Source organism: Perca fluviatilis, chromosome 11 (assembly GCF_010015445.1).
Source record: "Perca fluviatilis chromosome 11, GENO_Pfluv_1.0, whole genome shotgun sequence".
Classification (NCBI taxonomy): domain Eukaryota; kingdom Metazoa; phylum Chordata; class Actinopteri; order Perciformes; family Percidae; genus Perca; species Perca fluviatilis.
This window is the reverse complement of record NC_053122.1, coordinates 32,570,101-32,581,644: the sequence shown is the minus strand read 5'-3', so window position 1 is coordinate 32,581,644 and position 11,544 is coordinate 32,570,101. Positions and strand designations below refer to the sequence as shown.

The 11,544-nt window shown below is 40.0% G+C and overlaps 1 protein-coding gene across 1 annotated transcript in view; it reads right to left on the bottom strand.

The window, feature by feature from the left end:
- Nucleotides 1-6,332, bottom strand: part of LOC120568820 (purine nucleoside phosphorylase-like) — an 11,037-nt gene extending 4,705 nt beyond the window's left edge. Inside the window, exons 1-5 of the mRNA XM_039816543.1 lie at nt 6,178-6,332; nt 4,486-4,655; nt 4,233-4,336; nt 2,377-2,552; nt 1,306-1,496 (exon numbers count right to left, since the gene is read on the bottom strand). Of these exons, the coding sequence (XP_039672477.1) occupies nt 1,306-1,496; nt 2,377-2,552; nt 4,233-4,336; nt 4,486-4,655; nt 6,178-6,317 (781 nt within the window). The 5' untranslated portion in view covers nt 6,318-6,332. The remainder of the gene's footprint in view (nt 1-1,305; nt 1,497-2,376; nt 2,553-4,232; nt 4,337-4,485; nt 4,656-6,177) is intronic.
- Between the last annotated feature and the right edge of the window lie 5,212 nt (nt 6,333-11,544).

Below are 11,544 nucleotides of genomic sequence, written 5' to 3'. Positions count from 1 at the left end.
ATCCAACCTCACTGAGCTTGAGCTGTTTTGCAAGGAGGAATGGGCAAAAATGTCAGTCTCTCGATGTGCAAAACTGATAGAGACATACCCCAAGCGACTTACAGCTGTAATCGCAGCAAAAGGTGGCGCTACAAAGTATTAACTTAAGGGGGCTGAATAATTTTGCACGCCCAATATTTCAGTTTTTTATTTGTTTAAAAGGTTTGAAATATCCAATGAATTTCGTTCCACTTCATGATTGTGTCCCACTTGTTGTTGATTCTTCACAAAAAATTACAGTTTTATATCTTTATGTTTGAGGCCTGAAATGTGGCAAAAGGTCGAAAAGTTCAAGGGGGCCGAATACTTTCGCAAGGCACTGTATATATACACATACACACATACATATATATACATATATACACACATAAATATATACATATATATATACATACATACATACATATATACATATATATATATATATATACACATACATACATACACATTATATATATATATATATATATTAATTTATGAGGGCAACATCCTGCTTTATACAAACTTTGCAACATAAAAAACTTTGAAGTTGCTTAAAAGTGAGGTGTCAAAAGACTCATCCTGTGATAATTCTTTCTATGTGTTGGTCATAAAGTTAGTCACATCACACCGTCTGCCTTCTCTCCAATATAACGGAAATATATGGCACTCAGCTTGTGGTGCTCAAAGCGCCATCAAAATACATTTGAAAAACTCAACAGTAATGTCTCTTTGCAGAAATCATTACTCAACATAATTCACAGACCTGGTTGTGACCACTTTCATGAAGGAACTATTTTCTTTCTGCCATACTGTAGTTCCTACATGAAACTGCGATCTATTTATATTCTAGACTACAGCACTACAGGTAAAGAGGAACATTTATTTATTATTGATTTTGGGGTGAACTGTCCTTTTAAATATGTAGTTGGGATGGTTAGGGTCTAGGGAGTTTTCAATTATATTCAATTGCAATTATTTGTGTGCATAGTGTATGTGTGTACATTGTGTCTTGTTTTACTATATTCGTGGGGTCCAAAAACCGGGGAATACAGTAAACTTGTGGGGTCAGCACAGCCTTGTGGGGCCCAAAATGCTGGACCCCACAAGGTTAAATGGCTGTTTGAGGGTTAAGACTTGGTTTTAGGATTAGGGTTCGAATTAGGTTATGGTTGACCGTCCCCACAAAAGACAGTGAAACAAACGCGTGTGTGTGTGTGTGTGTGTGTGTGTGTGTGTGTGTGTGTGTGTGTGTGTGTGTATGTGTGTGAGAAACTTCAGACTCACCAACAGCATCTGCACCCAGACTGTGCAGCATGCGACACTCAGCGATGGTTTCAAAGGAGGGACCTCCCACGACGCAGTACACCCCCTCCCGCAGGAAGTTGTCGTAGCCCAGCTCTGATGCCACATCATGGGCCAACTGACGCAGCTCGCGGTCGTAGGCATCAGACATGCAGGGGAAACGGACGCCAAACCTGAAAGGGGGAGGACAGTGTTGAGTCAACCATACAGCTGGGCTATAAAAGTACTTAGAAAATTCCCCCTAAATGACTCAGGTAACGTTAAAGCAATACACCACGTTTTTGAGATTGCTTCATGTCCTCATGAGGACAACCAAAGACAGTACGTGTGAACACTGGGCATGGAAAATTTGTAATGTCCACATACAGGTCACTCCTTGATGCGTGTTAAAGCCTCCAACAATAGGTGCTTTTATTAACACTGACTCAGTTTATTGGCGCTCCAGGGCTGTGACGTGTTTTGTGTTTGAGGAAGAACAAAGAAAAGAAATGAATACAATATGGTGGGGGAGGGGGAAACTGGATACAGCTTAGTCATTTAAAAAAAAAGAATGAGTCAAGACTACTATGACTACTACTTCATTAGTCTACTACTCAAATGAAAATTATTATTATATTATTATTTTAATAAGGTTAATCTGTATTTTTATTTTTAACCAAAAACCCTACTAGGGACAAGTGTCTCGAATTAGCTTCAGCAAAAAAAACTATGATACATACATCAGATGACTGTTTAAGCTTATCTATGTTTTTTGTATCTGTCCCTATCTAAATAAACATTAATAATAATTACTTTTTGATTTGATGACAAATTTAAAATATTCCAGGCCAAAACCTTTGCATATGGTGTGGAAATACTGGTTGTTTTAAGCATTAAACACGTCAACGTTGAATGTGAAAGTATTACTCATAAGCAGCCTCAGTATTAACAGTATCTGCCTTCATAGAACCATCCATCCATCCATCCGTCCATCCGTCCATCCGTCTCCTCTCCTCTCCTCTCCTCTCCTCTCCTCTCCTCTCCTCTCCCTCTCCTCTCCTCTCCTCTCCTTACCGGTCATCATTTGGTCCAGCCAACGGGTTGATTCCAGCGAACCCCGGCATGTTGATGTGGTCCTTGAGGATCATGACGTCTCCCACTTTGTAGTCCTGGTTGAGGCCTCCAGCCGCGTTGGTCAGGATGACCGTCTCCACGCCCATCAGCTTGAAGACACGCATGGGCAGCGTGATCTGGAAAACATAAGATAATATGAAACACTTGCACACACTATAATACGATTTATGAATAAAATGACTGCTAGAGCTAAGGTTTTAATGGTGCAAAAATATAAGAATCCCTTGCATGCCAGCTGCACAGACCTTGCTTGAAACAAAGATAAGGGGACAGAATGCAAAATGCGTGTTTCTCAAAAGCACGTGTCAAACTCAAGGCCCTCGAAAATTTTGATCCAGCCTGCATATCAATTTAGGTTCACAACTAATTTTGGCCTGACTAGTTGTGCACCAAACCAAAGAGACAGAAATAGTTTTTCGCACTGTAATTATGTGACACTCAAAGCAGAATATGAGTCGGCATATGCATTAATACAGTCAAAGATATTTTACTTTTTCGGTTAAATAAAAGCATGTCAATAAACTACATGTCTGGCCCTTATTGAGATTCTCATTTCATAAACTGAGTTTGACACCCTTGCTCAAAAGGGAGGGAACATATGTGCTACTTAATCTGCACGTCAAGTAGTTGACAGTACACAGAGCATTACATAATGTCAGCGATGAGAGGATATTTGCATGTTTACTGCAGTGGATGTTCTGTCTGAGGTGGTTGAACAGGTGGCTTCTCATCGAAACAAGCACCCTGATATCTCCAACTGTGTACACTGTGTCCACACACCAGCTGAATAAATAAAAACCTACAGTAGATTATCAACAAAACTTAGGTTCCAGGGGAAAAGTTGGTTAATGGAATACTTAGAGCTGGGCAATAAATCGATATTATATCGATATCGTGATAGGAGACTAGATATCGTCTTAGATTTTGAATATCGTAATATGGCATAAATTGTCTTTTCCTGGTTTTAAAGGCTGCATTACAGTAAAGTGATGTCATTTTCTGAACTTACCAGACTGTTGTAACTGTTCTATGTTTTGCCTTTACCCACTTAGTCATTATATCCACATTACTGGTGATTATTTATCAAAAATCTCATTGTGAAAGCACCAATAGTCAACACTACAATATCATTGCGGGAATCGATATCGAAGTATTTGGTCAAAAATATCGTGATATTTGATTTTCTCCATATCGGCCAGCCCTAGGAATACTTATACATCGTGGTATTGGTAGTTTGTAGGGCTGAGTTTAACATGAACTTGTTGTCCTTGTTGAACTTACTATGCTTTCGACGCTTTAAAAAACATTTTTGTCACTTTTTTTCAGCGCTTTTTTTGTTCATGTTCAATAAACCTTATTTATATAATATTATACCTCATTTTTGAGTTAAAGAAAAAAAACAACATTATGAGTTATTTGGACTTGGAGTTAGGTCTTGTCACGTAGTGGACCTGTGCGCTGACGTGCAAGTGACACGGTTACTGGCCAATGAAACATGATCATTTTAGCGTTTTCAAGCAGGCTCTAAATCAAACACAACTAAGCCACACAGCCAACGGACGGGACGCAGCGCTCCACAAAATACTTTCAATATAATATTACGCAACGTGATATTGCGATAACGATATTGAGTCAATGTATCTTGCACCCCTAATCGGGACTTTGTAAATCAGAATTAAATTGATTCAGGAAATCAGTGACAATACCCAGCCCTAGTACTTTTACTTAGGTAAAAGATCTTAGTACTTGTTCCACCACTGCTAGCCGTTAACATACGACTGGTAATCTCAACTCACCTTCTGGATGGTGTGGCCCTCGTACAGGTGGAACCTGCCCTGCATGCAGACACACGGCTTCCCTTTAAGAGTTCCAAACACCAGCTGGCCAGCATGACCATGCACTGCAACACACACACACACACACACACACACACACACACACACACACACACACACACACACACACACACACAGTTAGCCACCCATTGCATTTGCTTAGAGCCCACAAACATGCACACACAGGTTAACAGCTGTTGCAGGCTGTGCATACCTGTGCTCCGGGGGAAGTTGGGAATGTCACAGTATTTGAAGACCTGAGGGTCCTTGATCTTCTCAGCCAGCCCCCCCAAACCTGAACCGCAGACAATTCCCACAGTGGGCCGCACCTGTGTGTTGGACAGCAGCCAATCAGCTGTGGTCCGACACTCCTCATAGCTTTCGCTGAGAGAGTCAGAAAAACAAAGATCTGTCACCTATGTACTAAGCTCTTGTATCAACAGCGTTTATTTTCTGTAATGTTTAACACGCTACACGGCCAAAAGTATGTAGACACCTGGCCTGCATGCAGTGTTTGAATTTATGCTTCATGTGTTTGGTCTTTCTCCTCCTGAATAATGTCATTGACATCATACACACCCACCGTGACACAGTGTAAACACAGTGACCTCCTCATTTCCTCTCTCTTTCTGTGTGCACTGAAAGAGCATTCAGTTACAAGGAAATAAACAGGAATATCTGATTCAACAGAAGGCTTTTGGGAGGTGGGGGCATTTTTATCACACACACACACACTATTGTGCCAACAATGCGATTAAGCACGTGAGGGCTCTACTGTTGAATCTATCCATCCCTTTGCCTTTGGATCTTAATCCAACCTTGAGCCTTCATACACGTATTAACAACGTATTAACAAGATTAGAAACTCTTTTGTTTGCTAATGCATAGTAAAACACAAACAAGACACAAGTTAGACTGATCACCACAAACAACATATTAAGAAATGCTACCATTACTACAATACTAACAGCCAAACACACACATACTTTAAAAGACTATTATTATTATTATTATTATTATTATTATTATTATTATGGCTCAGAAGCATGACCCATAAAATAGGTGATACATATTTACACTTTTGGGTAACTAAACTTGGTCATCCCATTACAGGTGCTAGTGTAACTTCTGTGTGTGTGTGCGTGTGCGTGCGTGCGTGCGCGCGCGGAAGCATACAATGGAAATTCTCAAAATTGTAGGCCTACAGTAATTGAGTAGATGTAGGCCTACTTAGTGTCGCATCTTGTTTTGAACTTTTTTTTGGCCTATAAGCACAATGCCAGCATGCGGTCATCCCAGGCTGTCCCGCGACGTTCGGGGAGAGTTGTGCGTCTCGCTCATCGTGCGGCAAAGCCATATAACGTGTCACAAAGTGTACAAATAAAAGTCACAGCAGCACAATAGAAGCCACCTCTGTGGGTATGGGTCAGTGGGTTCATAGACGTGACGTCACGGCAGAGCCATGAGCCAAGTTGGGGTTTTCCGTCCAACACTGCCTGGAGCCAAGTCGTCTCTTCAACGTGGGCCGTTAAAAAGCTTGAAGAATTGAGCCGCATCCTCACGAGCGTGACACATTGGGCGTGACATCGTCATCCGCGCGCGCTCCTCAGCTAATTTTTAATTAACGTTAGCCTAGCAGTTTAATCATATAGCCTGAGTGTATCTGTGTCTCTGGGGATTTGGGGGAAATGTAGCTACATTTAAAAGGTATTTCAAGTAGCCTATTACAGCCTCCATGCATGTTGTTAAATGAGCGATGGAGAGCCGGTGACGCATTTAAAACAGATAAATCAACACAGGCTGCGTCACAGAAAAAGTAGCATATATATCTAATCTATAAAAATTTTTATAATAGTAGCCTATTAGCCTAGTTTTCTAATAATCTAGTAAATATGAATGTACTCACGCAGACACAATCTCGGACACGGAAAGCATGATGAAAGGTGATGAAGGGTCGGCAGGTTGTTTCACGTTAAAATTGAGCCAGTCGTCTATCCGGGCTTCCTGATGGAGGGACCAGTTTATAGCTTCACACCCCCCGCCCATTATTCAACACATCCCCCGCACGTCACAGCCCGGCAGAGGCTCCGATTGGTCGAAGCGCAGGCGTTGCTCGGATGTGCTTCTGATGCGCTCGTGTTCACCATGGTGAACACACACCCCACACTAACCAATGATGTGTTCAGAAAATCTAAGCAGACAGGAGAAGAGGGAGAATCCAGGAGGAGGGGGAATCCACAGAGGAGGAGAAGAAAGTAGAGGAAGAGGTACCCCTCGTTCAGGCCTTGGAGGGCGCCTGTGAACAGGTTGACTTGCAGCTGTTCAAGGATGGATTCGACAGTAAAGACGGTTCTTCCCACGTTGTCTTGCCAATGAGGATATATCGCCTGTGATGCTGATGAAATTCTCTGGCCAGATCCAACTACGCGAAGTAATGTCTAGCATTTTCTGTACTTTTTCAGATCTTTTCTTTCTGTAATTGTAACCTGTACTGGATACAGTATTTTATGTTTGTCTGTTGTTTGCTGAGCTAACAGTGTTATGCACACTACTATAGTAGCTGTATGAAAACTGGGTTTTGTTGTTGATTCTCCATGTTGACGTGTTGACTGATTTGGGTACATGGAGAGAAATAAATTATATTTTCCTCAGTCTGCAGCATTGGTCTTGTGTAGTGTTTGGTGAACTTATTGTATATTTGCACTATCTCTGTGTACTTCATTTGCAGTACTCTAATCACTGAGAAGTAGAATTGCTAAAAGTGTTTTAGGTTAGCAACAGCAGTGTGTCACTGGTTCAAACAAAATAAACAAAATATGTTTGTTTTTTTAAATTAGTGTATAGTTTTGCAGTGTTTCATTTTGCAAAGGGTCTGAGGTCTTCTGCTGATTGGGTGTGTGGTTGTGCTAATTGTGTGTAGCGTTTTGAATCACCGGTCCCTGCTTTCAAAATAGTGCTTACGCAATGGAAAAAAAACTGTAAATGTAGCCTATTATGAACTCTACAATTTCCGATAGTACATGAATGCAGCATAGCGCGTTTTCTGACTCACGTGTTGCTGTTGATGCTGATGCAACCGCCCTGCAGTGGTAAAGAAAAGCAAAATAGTTTGATCATCACATTTGGTGATTCATCCATGGATTCACCAGTCATATAGTCAACAGTTTACTACGAAAAGGTACTTCTTAGACTGCTTCCTGTAGGTTCAATGAGAAACAATCCCCTCTAATCACATTTCTATAGAAATAACGGTTAAGTATCAATATATAACACCAAGTTTGACGGCAAATCACTCTTCCACACAACAAATCTATCTACAAGTCTATCATCACCCAAATATGTTGTTAAAACAGTCTCTCTCTCTCTCTCTCTCTCTCTCTCTCTCTCTCTCTCTCTCTTTCTCTCTCTCTCTCTCATTGCCATTCTCATTCTATCTCTCAATTCAATTTAATTCAAAAGTTGTTGCCAACAATGTTGCTAAAGCATCAACATACAATTTGTCCACATATTCGGACAAAACACAATAAACATTATATAGGCCTATTATATAAACATTAACACAATATTAAGATTATTTATATTAATTATATACACACAAATATGAAAACAAAAGTTATTAAGCAAAATTAATAAATATCTCTCCCTCTCTCTTTCTCTCTTTCTCTCGTTCTCTCTTTCTCTCTTTCTCTCTTTCTTTCTTTCTCTCCCTCTCCCTCTGTCTCTCTCTTTCTTTCTCTCTCTCTCTCTCTTGCTCGCTCTCTCTGGAAGAAGGAGGACACTGCTGATGTTAATGACAGTAAAAAAACAACAAAATGGATAGTTGCAGGTGCGGGAGTAGTGATCACAGTATAGGGCCAAGCTAGGTGTAGACATCTGCAGGTGTCATTCCCGTATACCTGTGGTAGCTGTATTGTTTGTGAGATTGCATGAAACACATGCTGAAAAGGGGCGTCTTCCCCTGAAAATTCTGTGTGGCAATAACAAGTTGTATTAGAGTGTTGTCCTAATTGCCTTTATATTAATTATTTACCCAATCTCCAATGTCTAAATGAAAGAAAACAACCCTGTTTTCAGCTCTGTTACAGTGCATTTTCCAGAAGATCCAAGACAGTGTTTAAATAGTGTATCCTTCAGTTGATCACAAACATAAAACCACATTCAGAGATTCATGGTTTATATTGGAGTCAAAAGTACTATATTTCCCTCTGAGATGTAGTGGAGTAAAAATATAAAGTGTCATTGAATGGAAATACTCATGTAAAGTACCTTGAATTTGTACAGTTTTAAAGCCAAATGTACTTAGGTACCTTCCACTACTGGGTTAAATATAGATAGCCAAGTTTTCTCATGTTCTCATGTTTTGGTATTTTACAGATGACACTCTGACTGTGTCAGGTTGTTGCTCCCTCTGTCAGGATGTACTTGTTGTGCTGGTTGTGTGTCATCTATATAATTAACCCCACCTGTGTAGCTGGAGGCCTACTGTTTGTGAGATGGCCTAGAACACACACTGAAGAAGGGCGTCTTCCCTGAAACATGCGTGTGGGAATAACAAGTTTATTAACTAATTGCCGTTGTAAATCAAACTACCCAACAGCATATGAAGATGAGATGAGATGAGTTAAAGTTAGCACAGCTTTAAACAGGCCTGAGTGCGGTGCTGGAGAAATGGCTGTGGTTAAATTCAAACTAAAAGCTTTCATTCACTTGGGAGTGTGTAAGTGCTCAACACATTTGTAGTCGGCCCCTTAGGTTATGAGATGTACTAGAGTGTAGGTTGGACATATTGGGTGCATTCCTCAGTAGATTGAGTACATTTTAGCCTGATGGTGATGCTGGTAAAAAAAATAAGTTGCTAAAAACATCAAGATTTATTCTTTTAAGCTCATGACTGCTTACAGGAAATGCCCCAGAAGTCTGGCCATTGGTGTTCAAGATCTGGTCATCCGTCATAGTTAAAATAACAGAAGTTTTAGCAACAATATATATTTCAAGTATCAAAAATAAAATTGCGCATGCAGAATGAGCTCTGTCAGTATTACATCATTGTATTTATGGAACATTATTATTGATGTTGGCTGAGGTGGAGCTAATTTTAACGGCTTCATATATTTTGTGTAGTATAATCTATATAAGTACAACTTTGCAGTGAAGTAGAAGTATAAAGAGACATTAGATGAAAACACTAAATTTCACCTTTTTATTATTACTGTGTATTGTGTACTTTTAATTATATTCAAGTACAGAAATAAATAAGTGTACTTAGTTACTTTCCACCACTGGCATGTACATATCTGCGTGTCAGTTTTTATCGCTCATGTACACTTGCTGCACTGTGTGTGTGTGTGTGTGTGTTGTATGTGTGTGTGTGTGTGTGAGAGAGCAGCACAGAGCAGCCAGTGTTCTGGTTACAAACTGTTATGTAACTGCTGATTTGCATTCACGCAGTTGTTGGGTCTTTATACTGGAGTGCCAGCCAAACCTGCTGCTCTCTCCCTGCAAACTAATTACAAGTGGAAGAGATTTGCATTGATTAAAAAAAAAAACCTGAGCATACACAAGTTTTAGTTTCTTTGCAGATTGTGTGTCATTTTTACGTCACTTTGCTCAGTTTTGCCCTCAGGAATAAAGTTTGTGTTTGTCCTTGAAAGTCTCCAGAAAAACCTTGTTAGCAGGGTTTTTATCAGGCATGTTAATGTTACTCATAGTTTCTCTTATTGTCATGATTTATTTTTCTTTCCTGCACATTGTTCTCTGATGAGTGTAGTAGTAATATACAAAATCATATTTTTCGTCTAAATTGCAGCTCCAGTTACATAATAAGAAATCAAACAGTGTAACAGTTTTACATTCTTTCATGCAGTTTCTAAGCTGCAAATTGAACTAGAAGCCATTAGGGCTGTGCTCGATTGAAGAAATTCTTAGTCGACTAACACTCATTCAATTGTATCGACTAATCGATTAGATGATTTAATCGACAGATCTGTAAATCTTTTTTTCTCCGTTTCTCCGCAAAGAGTCATGCAAAAGCATCACTTTAATTCTTGTATTTACCAGAGATGTGCTCGTACGTTTCTTGGAAATAAGGCATTCAGCATGAAAAAAGCATAAAACATAACTAATCGACTAAAGAAATCTAAATTGACTAAGACCAAAACGACCGATTAGTCGACTAATCGACTAAGAGGGAGCAGCCCTAGAAGCCATTTTCCTCCATGGTTTCTGTGTACATAGGTGTGCATACAGATACAATGCTTATGGAGTAATGGCAATTTAACCTTATTGTCAGGAAACAAACTGGGCCAACTCTTTGTGCTGTACCATCTGATCGTCTATACAGGCCTATGCATCGATCTTTTTAATTGACTTTAAACAACGTGGCTCTAGAGATGGCACTTTTGGTTGGTTGAGAGTCTATCAGTCCATTACTTCAGGTTAAAATATATCTCGACTATAGCTACTATCAGATGGACTATCTCTGCAACAGGGACCCAGCCTTTGCAGATGGAAAAAGATCCTGCACCGCACCTACAGGTGGCTATGTGTTTCATAAACATGAAGCCATCCCTTAGGATGTGACATGATGCAGCGAGAGGTGGAAATTACAACATGCTTTGCTGATTTGGATCATTTAGCTCAGCAAAAGGTTTGTGGCCACTGTTTTTTTTTTTTTCTTTTTTTTTAAACACAGTGACCACCGTTCACATTCGTCCAGTCATGACAACATCATTCATAATTCTTCAGTTCAGTCTGTTTTGTTCAGTTCAGTAGAAAACTAAGCAAAAACACGTCTGAAACTGAATCATGGCACCGGGACTGTTTCTGTGACTTTCAGTAATCTTTATACCAGGAAGTAACATATCACCTGTAACGCCCTGCAGTGCCCTGCTACACCATGAACTTCTACAACTACTGTTTCTAGTCATAGTTCCAGTATCTTTGTTGTGACTGTAATTGCCACTGTTCATCACACCCCCAACCAGCGCCGTCAGACACCACCTACCAAGAGCCTGGGTCTGTTCCAGGTTTCTTCCTAAAAGGGAGTTTTTCCTCGCCACTGTCACACTAAATGCTTGCTCTTGGGGGAATTACTGGAATTGTTGGGTCTTTGTAAATTATAGAGTGTGGTCTAGACCTACTCTATCTGTAAAGTGTCTTGAGATAACTCTTGTTATGATTTGATGCTATAAATAAAATTGAATTGAATTGAATTGAATCTCAGGTGATCTCTGGTGCTTTGTTTCACCATTGGGGGGCGCTCCAATGCAAAGAG